The following is a 21346-nucleotide window of genomic DNA, read 5'->3' on the forward strand; positions in this document are numbered from 1 at the left end:
GATATGATATGGGAAGTCAAATTCTCAACTCCATACAAAATAATTGACAGAAATATATACTCTTCAAATAAAATAGAACTTGGTTAGCTTTAAATGTACTAAGGGGAATGTGTCATTCTGCAACTCCTACATTAATGATCATCTTGCACCATATCTTTTTTTTTCAGATTGTAAAATGTACCAAGACAATGTTCCTACTAATGGATAAAAACTACAAACTAGAAGAACATGGATGGTGAAAAAGGAAGTACAAATACCTCTTCGAGTATATTGTTGAAAAGGTTGGCTTTCAAGTAACTCGGTACACTATCTCCCATATGGCCATCAAAAATAGCAAATAGACCTAGCTCATGATTGTTCTCATAGCTATATTGAGCCACATGGTAGTCTTCCATGTCGTGACCTGATTTCCCTTTCACCAAATGGAATCCATGTGATACTTTAGTACTCGACAGCTTACTCTGTCCTTTCCCAGTATCAGCAGATGACTTGAGACATGCCGCACTCTTCAGCAAATAAGACAATAAAAATATGGGCAAGAAAGCATCGGTACATCTTACACGAGGAATTAGAGTATTAAGAACTTGAAACAAAAAAAAGTAGTCCCGGAGATTTTCCATGATTTACAAAGGAAACAATGGAATCACCACGCAAAACAGAAAAAGAAAAAAATTCAGCTAAAAATGGCAAAATTGATACAATGATTTCTTTTGAACAGCTTAAGGCATATGAATAGAGTCTGAAAAATGGCAAGGATAACTAAAGAACCACGTGGGTATTCAAGTCTGCACAAGGATAGAGTGCACTTCAATTAACATGTTTGTCCTAGACATAAGCAAATGATGAATATAGGAGCCTTAGTTCTTTACCAATATTACAATGTATTAAAAGTGAAATCTTTGAAGTCATGTTGTTCCAGCACACCAGAATTGGAACTTAGGTACCTAGCCACAGGCTAAAGCATGAGACTATCAAAACTCGATTTTATATGAGTTGTCACTCGTATGTTGGAAGGGCCTGGACCTTGAGACAATAGTAAAGTCGCTCTTTTGCGACTTGGGAGACTAAAGTTCATGCCACGAAAATAATCTCTTTATATTTAGAGGGAAGCATGTGTACATTGACCCTCCCCAAACCCTATTGGCATGAGTCTCGTACACTATCACTGATATCTTGGAATTTGGTGGCATGCAAGTCTGTTTGCTGCTTATAGGTACATACAACAACAACAAAAATCATTAGTGACAAAGTGCTCATAGAACTTTTATCTACTTAGACTCATAAGGATAGATGACTACAATTTTTTAGCTTCACACCTACCATATTCTCAAAAAAAGAGTTTTCTAGTGACTTATTTCGTGTGTTCTTAAAAATTTGATAATTTTGTAAGTGGACAATTGCCAGGTTCTCACAAACAAAGTTTTGTAATGACTCACCTAGTATGTTCTTAATAAAAATAATGACAATTTTGTGAATTAACAGTGGCCAGGTTCTCGGAAATAAAGTTTTGTAATGACCTCTAGTATGTTTAAAAACAAATAACAAAAAATTCCTAATAAATTTGCAACCATATACAAATGGAAATTCAAGCTCCACAAACACATTAGAAACGAAGTGTACTTTCAAAGACTAGCCTAAAATTGTGCAACATGTTCTCTTCTTCCTTCAGCACATGTATACCTTCCTTTCTTTCATGATAACTTTAGCTTTCTTACCATGATTAACTATAAGCAGGACATGATCATCAAGCATGACAAACATTTCAGACTGGTCACTAGGAACCTAATATAATATTGTTTACTTGCTGTGCACCAACTAAAGCATATTGCAAATGGATAATTTGTATCTCAAACAACTAGTGACGAAGAGCTAGGTGTACTAGTCCTCCCTCCCCCATATCCACCCTCTCTCTCATATCCTTACATGTTTGACTTTTACCTCCTCGGTAAGAGCATGCACATTATTATTGCATAGTTTTAAAATTAGAAATCATCAACCATTCAAATTAGACATCATCAACCATCCAAAATTTTCTATGAACATAATTATGTGGTTTACTTCCTGAACATATTTATATTCTAATGAGTGTTCTTCATATTCTTATTTAACCTTCGAAAATAACATATTTATCCCTTTATTATGTATCATTATTATATATTTTAAATATTTATGAACATTGAAGGGATATCAAAATATTTATTTTAAATATATATGAATGATTTATATTATTTATTTATTTATTTAATGTGAATTTAGAGAGGTAAAATGCAAAAACCAATAATTTATTAAATATATTATTTTAAAGAAACAATTATACATCATTATTTTTGGATGATGACCATCAACTAATGCATATAATATATAGTGATTTTTATGATACTAAATATATGTATATGTATATGTATACATACATATATAAAGGTATATGTATACACATATATATATGTATATATATAAATATATATGTATACATATATATATATATACATGTATACATATATATATGTATACATGTATACATATATATATGTATACATGTATACATATATATATGTATACATGTATACATATATATATGTATACATGTATACATATATATATGTATACATGTATACATATATATATGTATACATGTATACATATATATATATATATATGTATACATATAAATACAAATATATACATATGTATACATGTGTATAAATACATGTATACATACATATATATGTATACATATGTACACATATATATGTATAAATATATATAAATATATATATATGTATACATATTTATAAATGTATACATATGTATACATGTATACATATGTATATATATACATGTATATACATACATACATACATGTATATATATATATATGTATACATGTATACACATGTATACATGTGTATACATGTGTACATATGTATAAATATACATATATGCATGTATGTATATACATATGTATACATGTATATATATATGTAAAAATATGTATACATGTGTACACATGTATACATCTGTATAAATGTATACACATGTATACGTGTGTATACATGTAAACATATGTATATATATACATATATGTATGTATGTATATACATATATATATATACATACGTATACATGTATACATATATATATGTATATATACATATATATATGTATATATACATATATATATATATATATATATATATATACATATATATATACATACATATATATGTATACATATACATATATATACGTATACATATATATGTATATGTATACATATATATATATGGATAAATATATATATACATATGTATACATATATATACATACATATATATATATACATATGTATACATGTATATACATACATATATATGTATATATAAACATATATATTTATACATATATATGTATCCATATATATGTATAAATATACATATATATGTATGTTTACATATGTATACATTGTTAGGATCGAGAGCACTAAGAGGGGGGGGGGGGGGTGAATTAGTGCAGCGGAAATCTTACAGCGATTTTAAAAACGAAAGCTGCGTTCGTCCGATAAAAAACGATTTCGATATAAAAGCAGAATCACAGTGCAGTTTGCGTCTAAGCGCAGTTTGCGTCTAAGCGCAGTTTGCGTCTAAACACAGTTTGCGTCTAAACGCAGTTTTACGTCTAAACGCAGTTTTACGTCTAAACGCAGTTTTGCGTCTAAACGCAGTTTTACGTCTAAACGCAATTTTACGTCTAAATGTAGTTTTGCGTCTAAAAGCAGTTTTGAACCTTGAAAAGCGTTTTACGTAGAAAGCAATTTGCAGTTATAAATGGAATCCGAATGTAAGCGTAAACTGCAGTGTGAAGATCGTACGAAAACACGATTTACGTTTGAATGCAGATTCTGAAAGATCAGAGCTTAGAAACTCGTTCGTAAAGGCACAAAGGGCAGTAGCAATGTAGGAGGTTTGCAGTAATGATAAAGTGCTCAAGGTAAAAGCAAACCAGAGATTTAGAGTGGTTCGATCAGTCTTGACCTACTCCACTTTTGGCTTCCTCCTCCGACGAGGTCACCGACGTCAACTAGCTGCCTTCCTTCAATGGGCGAAGGCTAACTGCCCTTTTACAGTTTCTCTCCTTTTGACAGGCTCAGGAGACAACCTTTACAGATCCTTTCTCTCCTCTCTTTACAACTCAAGACTTGAAGAACAGAAGGAGGAGAACTTTAGGACTTTACACAAATTTGAGCTCTTAGAATCACTGAAAAGATCAAGAATTCGGTGTGGATCTGTATCCTTTCAGTGTTGAATGGGTGGGGTATTTATAGGCCCCAACCCAATTCAAATTTGGAGCTCAAAATGATCAAATCCCGGAATTTCGGGATCAGGCGGTTGCACCTCTTGACTGGAGAGGTGGCACCGCCTGGCAGAGCTCGAAGACTGAGCTCAGGCGATTGCACCTGCCAGAGCTCGAAGACTGAGCTCGATGGTTGCACCGCCTGGTAGAGCTCGAAGACTGAGCTCGGTGGTTGCACCGCCTGGCAGAGCTCGAAGTCTGAGCTCGGTGGTTGCATCACCTGGCAGAGCTCGAAACTGAGCTCAGGCTGATGCACCTCTCTGCCAGAGCTCGAAGACTGAGCTCGGTGGTTGCACTGCCTGGCAGAGCTCGAAGACTGAGCTCGGTGGTTGCACCGCCTGGCAGAGCTCGAAGTCTGAGCTCGGTGGTTGCTCCGCTTGGCAGAGCTCGAAACTTGAGCTCTGGCGGTGCTACCTCTTGACAGAGGAGGTTGCACCGCCCAGTCTCGCTTGGAGACTGAGCCCTGGGCGGTTGCACCTCTTGGCTGGGGCGGTTGCACCGCCCAGTCTAGCTCGAAGACTGAGCTCTGGGCGGTTGCACCGCCTGGCTGGGGCGGTTGCACCGCCTGGTGCAATCAGGGTCCGAATGGTTCGCTCCATTCGGCCCAATTTGAATCTTTTCAGGGGCCCAATTGCCCCAAGATTAAGCTAATGGGATCACCTCCCATTTTCAAGCTTAATCATCGTGCTAACTACGATTAACTCTAAGACAACTTCTGTAGCTATGCTCCGATGCGTCAATCGCTTCTTCCGGCGAGTTTCCGGCGAACTTCCGTCGATCATCCGATAAACCCTCGGTGATCCTTCTGCGGACATCCGGCATACTCCTGGACTTTGCGACGATCCACTTGGCGAGTTCCGACGAGCTTCGCTTGGCAAGCTTCTGGACTTCTCGGATCTGTTCTCGCTGAACCTCCGACGACCGTCCGAACTTCCGTCGAACTCTCGAACTCCCAACGTGATCATGATCTTGACTCCGGCGCAACACCTGCTGCTTGTCTTACTCTCATCGTAGTTAATCCTGCACACTAAAACAAAACTTCGATCGAGACAATTAATCCTAAGCAATTAACCAAGTTGTCCGACATGTCATTGGTCCCTCGACGCTTCGTCCGATTCTTCGGCGCATCGTCCTCTTCTGCAGCCTATTGCCCAATCGGCCAGTTGAGTCCGCAACTCCGATATCCTTGGCACAATACCCGCTCTTCTTGGCCCGATGCCTGAGTCCACGGCCCGAAGCCTTCTGTCGATACGTCGACCGATCCACCGGCCCGACGTCCAATCTTCTGACATGTTCCTTCGGCACAACATGATTTTCCTGCTTTAATTGTCTCATCCTGATCGAAGCATCCTGCGTCACTCAAAACGCAGATTAAATCATAAACATATATCAAGTAGTTTCATCATCAAAATACGAGATTCAACATACATATGTATACATATATATGTATGTTTATATATGTATACATATGTATACATATTTATGTATGTATATTATATGTATACACATATATATGGATACATATATATGTATACATATATATATGTATACATATATATATATACATATATATATGTATATATATATGTATACATATGTATACAAATATATATACATATATATGTATGTATATATATGTATTCATATGTATACATATATATATGTATACATATGTATGTATATATATATGTATACATATATGTATACATATACATATACATATATATATATAAATATATATATATATATATTTATACATATTTGTATACATATATATATGTATACATATGTCTACATATATATATATGTATACATATGTATACATATATATATATGTATACATATGTATACATATATATATGTATACATATGTATACATATGTATATATATATATACATTTATATAGGGGGAAACCACTGTTGCACTTTAATTATCTGGTAAAGAAATTCATAGGCTGTTACCTTGCAAGTTTGTACTCACAGGAGTTTTGAATTATTAGTTAATCTGAGCCTTTATGCTAAACTTCCAGTTTTTATACATTAATTTGTGCTTCAAATGCAATCATCCATGACGTTGGACAACATAATAAATCCTACGTGTATAAGTAGATAGAAACTGAAAAATCAGTGACATCCAAGTAATGAAGAGACAAGTAAACCTAAAACCCAGAAACTAATCAAGATACACAACTTCTCCTTGACTACCCAGATTTTCAATCAATTGGATAACACGCATGCAAAAAAAAAGAATATAGTCAAGAGATTTAGCATGGAAATTTCTGCTCCTAGAACATATAAAGAAGAAAACTATCGGGAAATATGAACTTCAACACCAGCTTTATGACACCAAATGATAGCAATAATGCTTAGATTCACAAGCAACACTTTTGTAGAACAAATTACTATAATTCTTAACAATAAGGAACATTTTGTATCAAGTAATACAAAGGATTGTAGTGGTTTCCTATTAACCATCCAACTGTTATTAAATGACTACGATTCTCGTGGTTACTGCGTCCAATTACGGGTTAAAGCAACTTCCTATTTGCCTGAGTTACATGTTGATTGAAAAGAGCTCTGATCCATCGGCTTCCACGACCAAAACGCCTCCTAGATGTAACAACCACAACCCTAAATCCCTTCCTATTTCATCAAAACCAGAAACAAACACCCACATCTGCTTTGGTCGAGAACTGATACAACGAACAAAGAGGGGGGGGGGAGGAGGGGGAGAGAGAGAGAGAGAGAGAGAGAGAGAGGACCTTGATGATGTTAAAGAACTCGGACTTCTTCATGGCGCCGGAACTGAGAGGTGCATCCGATCAAACAGGAATCTAATGGAAGTGATGTTATCGGCAGCGAAAGGAATCCCGAAAGGAATCGTCGGATTAGGCGAAGAAGAAGAAAAAGAACAGGGCAAATCTTCCAAACCCATCAGTCCGCTTGACTTCGTTTTGTAGTCGATGAATAATGCAACGACAATGACAACGACAAATGGTGGGCGGTCTCGCGTTTACCTGCTTCCTCCTCTTCTTCTACATGGAGTCGTAATCCTATTCGTATGGTTATCATCGCATCTTCCTGGAAGTTTCCTCCTCTTTGACTTCCCGCGCACTTCGCATAAGGGACCTAAATGTAAAAAAGTTTAACCTTCTCCTCGGTAATTTATCAGACTATTGTGGTTGTTTTTGCAAAAATCTCACCTATCATGTGTTTATTTAACCTTATATAGGTATCGACTTTTAATTAAAGGACTACAAATTTGACCAAATCAGACAACCCCAATGTATATAATTGCTAGCACCCAAGAATTCCAACATAGACCTAAATGAAAATCAAAAGATTCACATTGATTTGACGGCGAGATATGATTCAGTAGATCAGTCAAAATGAAAATTGTAGAAAACCACAACTTAGCACATTGTAATAATCAATTCTAGTAATGTCCAAGCAGAATGTCGAGAACAATAACAGACTTATCAATCAGAAGCTGCACGCCAAGTAGATAGGGATATTAGCGGAAGTGCGAAGTTGTGTCACAGAGGCAGTTCACCGCTGTCGGCGATTACAACTTTGCTTTTAGGTGAACCGTTCTGCCTCCCTTCTGCTTCGATCTTGTACACCACATCCATGCCGGATAGGACTTTCCCAAAGACAACATGCTTACCGTCCAACCTACGGAGAAAAATGAAGCAAAAAATTCAGCAATTACTAACATCTTAGAAGAGGATGAGACCTAGGGTGTGTGACAAATACCAGCTAGTCGTTACAGTGGTGAGGAAAAACTGAGATCCATTGGTATCAGGGCCAGCATTTGCCATCGACAGAAGTCCTACACACATAGACGAACATAACAGGGTCAAGTTTTTGGCAAATGGACCCAAGAAAAAGGAATTTATAGTTGCCATCTTACCTGGTCCTGTGTGCTTGAGCTTGAAGTTCTCATCAGCAAATTTTGATCCATAGATTGATTCTCCACCCCTCCCATCTCCAAGTGTAAAGTCACCTCCTTGAATCATAAAGCTGGGTATGATTCTGTGAAATGCACTCCCCTTGTAGTGAAGAGTTTTCCCGCTTTTGCCTATACCTTTCTCACCTATAGTAGTGCATATAACAGACATGAGATGATATAAGAAATCTTTGGCAGTAACTTATCTTTCACATCACAATATTTATAGTTCAATTAAAGTACAGATTAAACTATTTATTGTACTTCTATAGGCACTTGCTAGGATAATGTTTATCTAGTACCAGGACCTGTCGAGCAAGATTAAATGTGGAGCTTCTTGATTCAAAAAACCTGCATTTTTGTTTTGTAACATGATAAGGGATGCAGGACATCCCTTCCCGTGAATAACAAAAGTTGTTCTTATATTTCCCCTTTCCGTATAGAAATGCAATTCTCTTTCAAGATCATGAGCTTTTATGTACATTCATTAGTCCATTTGGTGCATTTTAGGAGTGCCAGAGTTTGGATGGAAAAGAACACTCCTAACAATGGTCCCTGTTTCTTCTCATGTCTCTTGGACTATTTTTGAACTTAGAGCAATGCCTGTGATACCTAAAAGGGTAATAAATTGTTCCATTTTTTCTACAAGGAATGGTTGTGCTTGCATGGTTTACTCGAATCTTTCCACCAGTGAGGTTCCTAAAAACAGCTGGTTGTAGGTTAGTCATGCTGTCACGGACAAAATTCTAAACAGGATGTTTTATGCAATGCTTATGTATGTCCGTGTCTTTTGGTTTGTTCATACTTTGCACAACATGTAAAGGGACAGTCAAAGGCTTAACAACCTCATTTTAGTTAGGTTTGGCGACCGTCTTAAGCTTGTAAATAAAGGTTGTGTCATGTGAACACTTGTGAGAGATATTCGGTCTGTAGTGAAAACCATTTTGACCCTTTGTTGTGCAACCGTTCAGAACTTGTAAAGTCTTTTTGTAATTTGTATTGGCTATGAAGTGTTTTCTGAAATATTTGTTTATGGATCCCAAGTGAGACACTTTTTCTAACCCGTTTTCTCTTTTGTAGGTCCTAAGGGACCATGGAAGGTTTCAGGGAGGCTGACCTTTGCGGACGGACACGCAAGGGTGTTGCACGACTTAAGCAAAACCAACTAAGTCCGTGACAGATGATATCAGAGCGGGACAAGCACTCATAAAAACACTTGGCATGCAAACATAGGGGACCTAGCGAGGCTGCATTGAGAGCAGCCAGCACGCGCGACCGTTTGGGAGAAAACGAGCATAAAGATGTAGAGAAAATGATTCGCTCAAAGGAGCAGGCATTTGAGATTGACATTCAGAGGAATGATCAATCCTTCGCGCAAGAGGCATCACGAGAACAAACAAGCTTGGAAGAATACGTAGCGCACAAAGTTGGGATGGCTGAGTTCGAGCTACGGCTCGACGTTGACAACCATACTTGATGGTGCTCAAGGCAAGCGAAGCGCTTGGTAAAGGATAAGACCATGCAAGGTGGAATGGATTGCTCAGCGACCGAAAAAGTTATGCAAAGCTCACAGAGGTGAAGGAAATTGTTAACTCAAATAATTCGGTACTCATGCAAGGGCTTGTATGCGGACGATGGAATGTTTGTGGTCATCCCAAGACGACCGAAACTCGACGTCATGGAGCATTGAAACTTTCTCTTCGGTATGAGAAGGATACGTCCATAGATGGCTGAAGTGTGCAGCGAGTTCAGCATGTTGCTAGGCCTTGAGTAGTGCAGCAGAGGTTGTATTGACATGGAGTCGCAATCTAGCAAGTGCGTTTACAGGAGACAGAACAATGCATAGTTTGTTCAATAAGTTGGAGTAGTCCAAGGGGATAGTGATCTCCGAAACTTTTAGAGGCAAGGAAACGAAGTGAGATGTTGCTCCAACAGGATAGATATTCAGGAGGGATAAGTCCCGGCTCTCTAGAGAGAGAATCATGTACAACGAACCGCACATGTTGAGGAGGAGTACATCAAAAACAACAACTCTACGAAGCTCAGTGGACCAAGCGAGCGACGATGAGTTGTCGCATGATCTCGCTTGAGAGAATGCATTGGTGATGCATTGCGAGATCAAGTGGGGGAGCGACCCAAAGCAACACAAATGAAGGTACACTTGGAGTTGATATGGAGATCAGACTCAATGGATGGCTGACCCATGGAATGGTCGACGCGAGGCCACCATCAACTCAATGCAAAACGAGGAGCGAAGCAACTTGGGTGTAACTTGACGACGTACCTAAGCCGCATAAAGAGAGCCAGCATAGAAAATGGAACATGGAGCAGAGGCATAGAGCTTTCCTTGGACAGAGGTCAAGGACATAAACTCTTGCAAAGGTAAGAGCGGGATCATGTCATTCCATGGGTCCTTCATTCTAATGAAGCAGACTCATCTTGCATGGTGCCAAAGACAAAGGGAGCTTCTGAGCACATACACCTTATCTCGGAGACGCATTTGATGAAGGAACTAAGACGACTCAACTTGTGGAGGCAAAGTTGGGTTCAAAAAGCCTTGGCACGAGGCAAAAGGACGTGGAGACGGGTACTCTTGAAGAATATGCCACAGTGCTACCATTCAACTTGCCATAAAGGAAGCGGTGCACGACGGAGATTGTGCTAATAGGGGCAGAGGCCCAGGATCCAGACAATGGTACACCAATTTCAGCGAAGTCGATGGACTTTAGGAGCTACTAGGCGACAGACTGTCCCAGAGCCGTGTTTCATCTGAGTGTGACCCAAGAGCGGGTGGACGAAGGTTGATTGCCAAATGAGCGAATAAAATCGAAGGTGGAAGAGGCCTTGCGATGTATTGGCAAAGGCCACACATGGAGGGATCACAATCCGAGTTCATCCCATAAGGATCATAATGCAATGGAAATGTCACCAAGAGGTGACATGGTGCAACGGATCATTGTGGAGAGCGGGTGGACGAAGGTTGATTGCCAAATGAGCGAATAAAATCGAAGTTGGAAGAGGCCTTGCGATGTATTGGCAGAGGCCACACATGGAGGGATCACAATCCGAGTTCATCCCATAAGGATCATAATGCAATGGAAATGTCACCAAGAGGTGACATGGTGCAACGGATCGTTGTGGAACAGTTCGTGGCAATGCGATACACACGAATCTAGTCTCGTGAGGGACTATATCATACAGAGGTATGATCGGGAGCTACTAGGAGCTCCACTTCGGTGAACAACACGACGACAAGAAGGGCTATGGATTCGAGTGACAGTCATGATACCGCAGAGGTGGGTCTTCCGTGCGTGCATCGAATTTTGCATCGGATGAAAGCCTTAGTCATCAGCATATGGGGGTCGTGTACCACCGAGAGAAAAGTTCGAATGCAAATACCAGTGAGTCCCATGAGAGGGACTTGATCATGCAAAGGTATGATCAAAGTAGCTGGAGAGTTGGACTGCTCCAGAGCTCACATTTGCTTAAGGGAGCTCGGTAAGTCAGAGGACAAGGCCAAGTAAGCGAACGTTGCTACCAAGGAAGCTAAGGATAATAGAATCGGTACAAACCCTGCAACATGATGGCAGAGGCCATACATGGGAGTTGTAGTATGTCTTTCCATCGACCAAGGGGAACTGCTTGGAGAACACAGAGGTCTTGAAGTAGGGGATCGAAAAGGACGAGGAAGCGACGACGAGTACAGAGGAACTTAGGTACCCAAAACCAAGCATTACTTAGAATGGTTGTAGACTCGAAGGAGTGCCATAAAGGTAGATCTACCGATCGTGAAGAAAATTGATGTAGATGTGAGATGACGGATAGTAAGGCCATGGGCATGGCAATGCCATGGTACCGCAGAGGCGGGACTTCCGTGAAGTCATCGATCCCTTGCTCTCATGGAAGGAGAGCGCTTGGTCGTGAAAGGGGCCAAGAAGGTGGAGCATGCAGAGACAAACTCCAAGTACCGAGACAAGATTGAAGGGCAGAGGCTAAGGAACTTCATAAGATCGATGTCAACGAGCTTCTTATCAAGATAATCGAAAGTGAAGGATTTTAGATCGTGCAAAAGTGCACGACCAAGGAACGAAATAGGCAGTACACGGTGTTGTACCTTTGCTACTCAATAGAGTAAGCAGCAGGGTTGATACAGAAGACGGTACAATCCCAGGGGCGACCAAAACTATTAAAAACTTACTCCAAGTTGGGGTGAAAACTTCCTACATTCCAAATGATCAATGGCATTAAAAATGTGAATCACAGTAACTAACTCAATACAAGGAGTGCAAACACTTCAAGTACTTCAGAAATATGAGCAAAAAGTAGGCGGATGCTAGTAACAAGCTCGATAAATGGAGTACAACCTTCGAGGAGGTAACCAAAGTTAAATAACCTTCGCTTTCTCAACCCTTAAGAGAATGAGCGAAACCGAGTACCCCAATTCTCTTTTCTATCCAGCAAAGGAGCTCTGCATAAGTTCAAAGACCCTTCGAAGATAATAGAAGACAATAGTTGTCAAATCCTCACCGATAGTGATTAGTGCTACTGAGAGTAGATTCTTCGTTTCATTTCGCAATAGAATGTCAATCAAAAGCAGAAGTGATGCGAATCTACTTGGAAGTGACAACTAAGTGAAAGAAGAGTCGATGGACAAATTTTGTAGAGGAAGGACTCCAAACTTCAAAAGTTTGTGAGGTGATGCTCGTTAAAGCTCCAAAAAGCATCCACCCAGTTCAAGCAGCATGAGACATTTGAAAGACTAGCGCATAGTAAGGATAACCTTTTCCTTCATTTGAAGGATCCGCAGAAACTAATAGGAATCAACACAACTCAGCTAACCCCACACTAAAGACAAAGTCATTGGCGAGTTAAAGCAGCATGGCGGATCAAAAGTTCGACTACTCAACAACAGCAACGGAGAGCAATTGAGAGCCAAGAGGCGCATTGCAGTTAGAGTAGAAAATTGAAGACTCAACAAAGGCGAGGAGTTGTAGTTTTGACAAAGGCTTCGACGAGGACATCAAAGGAATAAGTGGGGGAGAATGTCACAGACAAAATTCTAAATAGGATGTTTGATGTAATGCTTATGTATATTTGTGTCTTTTGTTTGTTCATACTTTGCACAGCAAGTAAAGGGACGGTTTAAGGCTTAATAGCACCATTTTAGTTGGGTTTGGTGGTCGTCTTAAGCTTGTAAATAAAGGTTGTGTCATGTGAACACTTATGAGAGATATTCGATTTGTAGTGGACCATTTTGACCCTTTGTTGTGCAACCGTTTAAAGCTTGTAAAGTCTGTTTGTAATTTGCATTGGCTATAAAATGTTTTCTGAAATATTTGCTTATGGATCCCGAGAGAGACACTTTCTCTAACCTGTTTTCTCTTTTGTAGGTCCTAAGGGACCATGGAAGGTTTCGAGGAGGCTGACCTTTGCAGACGGACACGCAAGTATGTCGCACGACTTAGGCAAAACTAGCTAAGTCCATGACAATACAGCCTATCATTCATATTTGGTGGCAAATACGAAGAGAAGTTTCTTTGTTTTCAACAAAAAATTATCAGAGAATATTAAAAAACAAGGATATTCAGACAACTTAACTTAAACTGCCTTGTTTAAAAAAATAGTCCACAAGTAAGCAATAAAAACAATTGAGAAAAGCTTAAGCATGACAAACAAAGTGCAAGCATACCTGTGCATAGAGCTCGAAAGTTTTCTGTAGAAACAGCAGAACCAAAAAAATACAGAAATAAACAAGTTAGGTGACATAATTTCATATCAAGATCACAGACATAATAGTAGATAGAAGGTAAAAAGAGTACAAGAAAGATAAATGAACATAACAAAACAATAATCCAATAAAATTAACATTTAACAGATGCATACCAGCTGTCTTAGGCACAGTTTTCCCGAAAAGACCCATAACAATGCGACCTGGCGGAATTAAATATCACATAAAAATTACTATCAGTAGTAATACTTTACAATTCATAGTCAAATCTCGCAGCAAGATAACAACAAAAGAAAACAAGTTTGAAGCATGTGTTTTCCAATTGAAATGTACACGTTTTCCAATTGAAGCATGAGGTTTCTGAACTCGGCATCTCGACCACTGATAAAGCACATGTTTGCCATCAATCTGAACACAGTGACCAGCACACAGGTTCACAAGATATTATGCACTTTGTGTTATGGCCTGTATGATTTTGTCCTTCCAAGATGGATCCTAAAAGGCACTATGGGGATAAAAGACTTGCTAGTTCTTATAAGTCCATGACCCTCCAACACCTAAGTGAGACTTGTAAGTATAACCTAGAACATTCAAGATAACATCAAAACAGTTCCTGCCCACATACAAAAGCTCCATTTCAGAGAAATTGCATAAGCATTCTATGTGGAAATAAACCTTCTCCTTATGCTAAAGGCTAAATTTCCTAAATTCTAATTATCCTAGCCGAATAACTTGTCATTCAGAACAAATCCAGCAAGCACATTTCTGGAAAAAAAAAAGACAATTGCTAAAGGTTAGTTTTTCACGTATATCATGCTTTGGCACATTATGCATTAAGAAATGCATTAGACTGGTGCATCTTCCTGATAATAGGTCATCTTATACCCAATGAAGACAGATCAACCTGCAATTTTATTGACTAGTAATAAATGCTCCGCAAATATTCTTAATCTTTTTTGCCAAGCTACAAATATATGATGTCTATGTCCAGGGGCTGCCTTCAGGTTTCCAGAAAAGAAATCTGAATAAACAGAAAGAAGCAGGAAAAAGCTAAAGCTTTCGTTTACTTAGTTTGAAGCAGTCTGAAGCTACTACAAAGTACCACATGCAATATGCAAATAAGAACACATGGCCATGCCATAAACATAGGTGCAAGGTGGACCAACATAGCCCTTGGAAAAGTAATTATATTCATCCAGATAACAAAAGAAAGCTTTATTTAATCAAATATTATCAGCTCAGAAACAACAGTGGTTCAATTTTGTCTATAATCATGGTGAATAGTAATACACTGCGGGGATTCATAGGGCATGAACTGTCAAATGCATACCAGCGGGTTTTCCACCAATCTCGATATCGAAGTAGACCTTGTGTGTTACTTCCTTTAGGCTATCTTTAGATGCTTTAGCCTGAAACAAATAATTGAATAGCGAATGAGAACTCAACGGAGGACCTCCCACAAGCGCTCATTACAATCTACACTAAGGGTATCCAACTCAAAATTATCTACTCTACGCATATGCTCCCAAATAGCACGTAAGTCGGAAAAAGTGTAACACAAGGCCAATTAAGTGGGAAAAATCCCAAATAAATACTATGCAAGGCAAGCAAACGAGCCTTAAGAGAAGAAAAAGAGGAAACCATGAGGTTCCTTTCTTTGTGGATACGCAAGCAAACAACAAACTATCAAACAGATCAATAAGAGAAAGCAGTAGAAAATCGAAAAGAACAGCTCATGGACACTTGATCTCGTTCCATCGAAAACAGGCAATAACAAGGTTGTGAGACGAACGAGGGGCTTTCCGTAGAAATCAACGAATAGATGGTTTCTTTTCGGTTAATCCGATCATCCAGGCGAAAAATCCAAGAATTGATTCAAGAAAAATCTGAAAACATAGAGAGGGAAGGCGACGGATGAAGGCGCATCGAATGGATGGATGTACATATATAAGAACCTGCACGAGGACGACGGCGCCGATGAAGAGGATGAACCACCGCAGCCACGTCGCTGCCGCCGACCGCTGCTTCGAAGCCATCGTCGGCATCTCTCTCACGTCGGCGATGTCAGAACTGGTCGGCCTCAAGCAATATAGCAAACCCTAAAATAAAATAACAGTAGAGGAAGGGAAAATTGTCACGTGCAATGCACGTGATCAAATGCACGCTCTTTAGGCGGACTCATGTCACGTAACATGGCCACGTCGAGTCAGTAATTTTATTTTTCGTAATAGTTTTATCGATGCCTTTTTTTCAGAAATTATTTCATTTTATGGATCAATTGGTTTGGATAAAGATAGTTTCTGTGCGTTCAGACAAAGTCTTGTATAAATAACCTCAGTAGTGTCTCTCATCTATTGTGCATAATAGCATGAGACCACTCCTCCTTTGTCATTAAAATCGATCACATTCCAAGGAGAAGGAGAAGACGCGCCAACCTTAATAACCTTAATATCAAGATAGAATCTTAAAAAATGAAGCGTTCGTTGACTTTGTTAGGAACTTTTTTATCCTTTGACTTGGATGGTGGATTCTACCAATCGAACTTTTATCCTTCTCTCGATAGACTCAGCAATCAAATCAGGTCAAATCAAATAAGTATAGTAACATTGACCTTATGCTCGACTACAATTACAATTAGATTGTTACCCTCAACAAACAACTTCAGCTTAAATGGTCGACCATGCCAAAATTGAATGAAACATAATAATAATAAGAGATAAAAATGTCACTGATTCATATATCAAAACTCAGGATGATCATGAACTCAGTGATACTCCTAATATTTTTAGCTCATTTTGCTGATTGGTGCAATAACTTGTGGACCAACCTTTCCACTTCATCCAAACTTTGTCTTCCCTCCATTCTTTCTTTCTGAGTGAGATCAAGACAATTATCAGCTTTACGAGATAAAAGCCCAACACAAACTGTTTTAATGTGAAATAATTCTATGTCGACTTCTGGGATATTCTTAAACTTTTACTCCACTGTTATTATTTCTACCTGACTGATGTTCGTTCATCCCCAAGAGATTCAATCTTTTTTTTATTAAGAACATTTGTCTTATTATTTCTTATAATATCCTTTATAAAATTTTAGTCGAGAATCAAGCCAATAGATTAAAATCTAATATAGCCTCCTTATGAATCATGAATAATCTATCTTCATAAAAAGATAAAACTATACATGATAATATATTCATTGCCACTAAGTTGGCTCACTCCACGAGCAACTCCAAATACAAACACTCTCTTGTCCTTGTTAAACTTAATTTAGAAAAAATCTTTAACTCAATATCTTGCACTACCATCAACAATACCCTTCATAAATTGAACCTTCCTTTTAAATTTATTATTGGATTATGGTCTCTGTCTCTCTCCTATATTCTTTTGCCTAATTAACAATTAATAGTTAGCTTAGTTGATGGGAGGCAGGAGGAGGGTCAAACAAGATAACCCTCTATCATCTTATCTTTTTATTCTTGTCCAACAAATTATTTTATCTCTTATATTATTTGACCTTTAGAAATATAACTAGGATGATAAAAATTTCACTCCTAATCTTCGTTGATTATTTGCTCTTAGCTTTTAGTCCAACCATTAGTCTTGTTCTCTTATTCAAAAGACCCTGCACACTTTCAAAAATCTTACTAACCTTTAAAACTAACATTGACAAATCTAACATCTACTTCCCAAAATACTACTCTGCCTCTGCCAAATATAATATTTGCTCATCCTTGGCTATCAGGAGGGTGTGTGACCATTTAAATACTTTGGTACAGGGATCATTTTCAACATATACTAGTTGATAAAACTTTAGATAAGATTCAAGATTAGTACAAAGGGCTCCTCTCCTAAGCGAGGAAAATTATGCTCATCAATTTTGTCATTAATTCTCTAGATACTCATATCCTTTTAAATTATTGGATCTTTGATAAAATCTTAAATAAAATCTCCTCTCTTATGTGAAATTTCTCCTGCAATTACAACAACATAGCATGCATCTCATTCACCTAAAATCTCTAGTGTTCTCGACATTATGGGTCATATCATTATCGAAAAGACTATTTATGCCAAAATAATCACACGGATCCTCAATAAAGAGGATTATATTTAAGTTAAGATCTTCACTTCTAAGTATGACTCACTAGAACCTCGAGAGAACAAAACTTCCAACAGAACTTCCAAGGCTGCTCGTTCCCTTTAGCCTAACCCAATCATTAAAAGGTGAAAGATTTATTGGCACTCCATTTCATGTTGGGAAGACTAGTGGCTTAACAATAACCCTTTCTCTAAAATGACATAAGATATTAGTGTTCATGCTATGCATCATTTTTCTTTTGGTCTTATTATGGATGGCTCCTGGTGTATTCCTTCAATTTTAATTATGTTTCATTCTTCTCCGATTAACATGATTCGAGCTATGTACACTCTCTACTCCAATAATGACAAATGGACTTGAACACTTAGCACATCTAAAAATACCACAGGAAGTAGTGCCTAGTTCTATTTAATCATGAGATTGAACCCTCAAGAAGAGAACTGTCTAATTGGACGGATGCTTCGAAATTATGAGTGGCATTTAGAAGTTCTCTTTTTAGCTTTGAAATATCGTTTATCTAGACCATATGCTAATTGTCATTTTCTCATATTTTCTTTTCATGTTGAATCTCGGATTTTGATGATGAAATCAATTGATAAGTTTGTCATCTAATGTGCATTTAAGTGACGGAGGACTAACTTCGATTAGAAAAGATAAATCGATTAAAGTAGGAGGAATCAGACGTTGAACCGGAGCAAACATGTTAGAAGATTGGACATCGGGTCGAAGGATCGGTCGACGTATCGACAGAAGGCTTCGGTCCGTGAATTCAAGCATTGGGCCAGGAAGATCGGATATTGCACTAAGAAAATCAGATGTTGCGAGAAGACAATATGCTGATTAAGCAATACGCCAAAGGAAAGGACGATGCGCTGAAAGATCGGATGAAGTATCGAAAGAACCAATAACATGCCGAACAACGTAGGATTCGCTTATGATTGATTATATCTACATCAAGTTGGTTTAAGTCTAATTGAATGGTTTAGAATATAATTAGACCAACTCAATTAGAGGCCAACTAGACCCAAGTTTGAGCTATGTTGGGCCAAGTGAAAGGCCCAAATAGTGACCCAACAGGTGGCATCGTCGTGACATAGTCTTCGAGACTATGTCAGGCAGTGGTACCGCCCAAACTCAATCTCTGAGACTGTCAGACAGTGGTACCACTCAGGCATAGTCTCCCAAGCGGTGGTACCACCAAATTAGGCGACGGTACCGCCTAGTGTTAGTGCTGCAAGCGATGGTATCGCCCAGCACATGCGGTGGTACCGTCAGGACCCGGAAAACCCAAGATGAGACCTTTTTTTGCTCCAATTTTGAAACCATTTATGGTCTATAAATACCCCAGCTATTCTTATATGGAGTAGTAAGAATTGAGCATGAAATTAAGTTAAAAAAGGGGGAAAGAAAAATTAGAAACTCTCTTAGGATTTAGAGTCCCTTCTTCCTAGTATTTAGAAAGTTCTTCTAAAAGGAGAAGTGAGATATAAGAAAGAGAGGTTGTAAGGGTTGTCTCCCAAATCCATGAAAAGGAGAAAGAGTATAAAAGGGTAGTTGATCTTTGCCCATTGAAAGAAGATCATTAGTGGATGCTAGTGGCATCGACAGAAGAGGAATCGACATAGTGGATGTAGGTCATGACGACCGAACCACTATAAAAATCTGGTTTGCATTTCTATTTGTGCAATTTACCTTAGCGTAAATATACTCACTTGCTTTACTTTTTCATTACACTCTCTCTTACAAATGCTTTCAAGTTTAAAATCTTTCTGAAACAAGTTTAATCGAAACGAAGATTTTTGAACCGACAATGTTTTTATCTACTACACTAATTCACACCCCCCCCCCCCCCTCTTATTGTTGACTTGTTCCTAGCAGTTGGTATTAAAGCCACGTTATTTCTCACTTGGTTTAACACCCAAGAGAAATGACTCTTTTCGGCTTTCAAGAGAGTCACTCTCTCATTTGTCTTCCATGTTCAATGTGACAAACTACATATATTGGAAAACTCGAATGAGAGTTTTCTTGCTTTCTTTATATTTAAATTTATAGAATATTATTAAAAATAATTTTCAAAAGTCTTGATTGGAATAAGTTGGAGAAGAAATTTTTTTCCTTAAATGCAAAGGCTATGAATGCATTATTTTGTGTTTTAGATAAAAATGAGTTCAATCGAGTGTCTATTTATGAAATAGCTTTTGATATTTGACATACATTTGAAATCACTCACAAAGACACTAGTAAAGTTAAAGATTAAAAAATTAACATTTTAATGCATGATTTTAAATTATCTCGGATGGAACCAAGTGAGAATATTGGAGACATGTACACCTGTTTTACGGATGTCGTCAATAATTTAAAAGCTCTTAGTAAAAGTTTTTCGAATCTTAAACTTGTGAATAAAGTTTTACGATAACTTTTTAAAAATTAGAATTTGAAAGTAACGACTACTCAAGAATAAAAAAACTTGAACTATTTTCCTCTTCAAGAACTTATCGGGTCATTAATGACATGAAATGACATACAAGGTATATGATGAACATGAGAACAACCTTCCAAAAAATAGGAAGGATTTGACACTTAGAATAAATGAAGACCACTTGAGCGAAAGCTCAAGTGATGATGAACTCAACTTCTTACTATAAAATTCAAAAGGTTCATTAAATAAAAATTAAATAATAAAAATAAACTTAAAAAGAAGTTGCTAAAAAAGAAGAGAGCACTCAAGGTGACTTGGAACAAATCGAGTTTATTCAAAGATGAAGCACAAATCGATGAAGATGAAATGACAAACTTCACTTTGATGACTCTCGATAATAAGGTAAAAAACTTAAACAAAATCCCCTTAGTTTATTTTGAAATTACTTAATACATTTCATATGTAAATTTTAAATTAGTTAGTAAAAAAAAATTAAATAAATAAATAAAAGAGGATCATGCTTTTCTTTTTCTAGTTAATTTTGAAAATGATAATGACAATTGCATGTTTTATGAAAATGGAACAAAATGATAGATCTAATGCTTGTACATCTAATAAGATTAATCTTATGCATGTTTTTAAGAAGCAATGGTATGTATCATATTGATTTTCATATTACCTTGCGATTATAAATGATAATACATGATTTTTGCATGGAAGACTAAGCATGAAAAGTTAGATTCACCTAAAAAGAAAAATGCATAACTACAACAAACAAAATGATTTTGATTGAAAATGCTTT

At 37.7% G+C, this 21346-nt stretch overlaps 2 protein-coding genes across 3 annotated transcripts in view; both read right to left on the bottom strand.

The window, feature by feature from the left end:
• The window catches only part of LOC135679022 (probable protein phosphatase 2C 44), an 8975-nt gene extending 1439 nt beyond the window's left edge, over window positions 1-7536 (bottom strand). Inside the window, exons 1-2 of the mRNA XM_065192370.1 lie at window positions 7113-7536; window positions 258-506 (exon numbers count right to left, since the gene is read on the bottom strand). Coding sequence (XP_065048442.1) covers window positions 258-506; window positions 7113-7145 — 282 coding nt within the window. The 5' untranslated portion in view covers window positions 7146-7536. The remainder of the gene's footprint in view (window positions 1-257; window positions 507-7112) is intronic.
• Window positions 7537-7675: 139 nt separating this feature from the next.
• Window positions 7676-16140, bottom strand: LOC135679023 (peptidyl-prolyl cis-trans isomerase CYP20-1-like). Of its 2 annotated transcripts, none has more exons than XM_065192373.1 (7): window positions 15983-16140; window positions 15358-15436; window positions 14183-14230; window positions 13989-14012; window positions 8264-8446; window positions 8107-8182; window positions 7676-8025 (listed from the first exon to the last, which is right to left on the bottom strand). In XM_065192373.1, the coding sequence occupies exons 1-7, from the start codon at window positions 16070-16072 to the stop codon at window positions 7887-7889; spliced, it is 639 nt and encodes a 212-aa protein (XP_065048445.1). In that variant the 5' UTR covers window positions 16073-16140; the 3' UTR covers window positions 7676-7886. The 2 variants fall into 2 exon arrangements, with proteins under 2 accessions (XP_065048445.1, XP_065048444.1); XM_065192372.1 differs by having other exon boundaries at window positions 15971-16120.
• Between the last annotated feature and the right edge of the window lie 5206 nt (window positions 16141-21346).

Source organism: Musa acuminata, chromosome BXJ1-7 (assembly GCF_036884655.1).
Source record: "Musa acuminata AAA Group cultivar baxijiao chromosome BXJ1-7, Cavendish_Baxijiao_AAA, whole genome shotgun sequence".
Classification (NCBI taxonomy): Eukaryota; Viridiplantae; Streptophyta; class Magnoliopsida; order Zingiberales; family Musaceae; genus Musa; species Musa acuminata.

What these genes read in the sequence shown, in the direction of transcription:
- LOC135679023 (XM_065192372.1), bottom strand. Translation starts at nt 16,072, where the DNA reads ATGCCGACGATGGCTTCGAAGCAGCGGTCGGCGGCAGCGACGTGGCTG. An exon ending in GATTGGTGGAAAACCCGCTG is followed by an intron (nt 14,231 to 15,357) that starts GTATGCATTTGA and finishes TAATTCCGCCAG; the next exon opens with GTCGCATTGTTATGGGTCTT. An exon ending in CTTTCGAGCTCTATGCACAG is followed by an intron (nt 8,447 to 13,988) that starts GTATGCTTGCAC and finishes GCACTACTATAG; the next exon opens with GTGAGAAAGGTATAGGCAAA.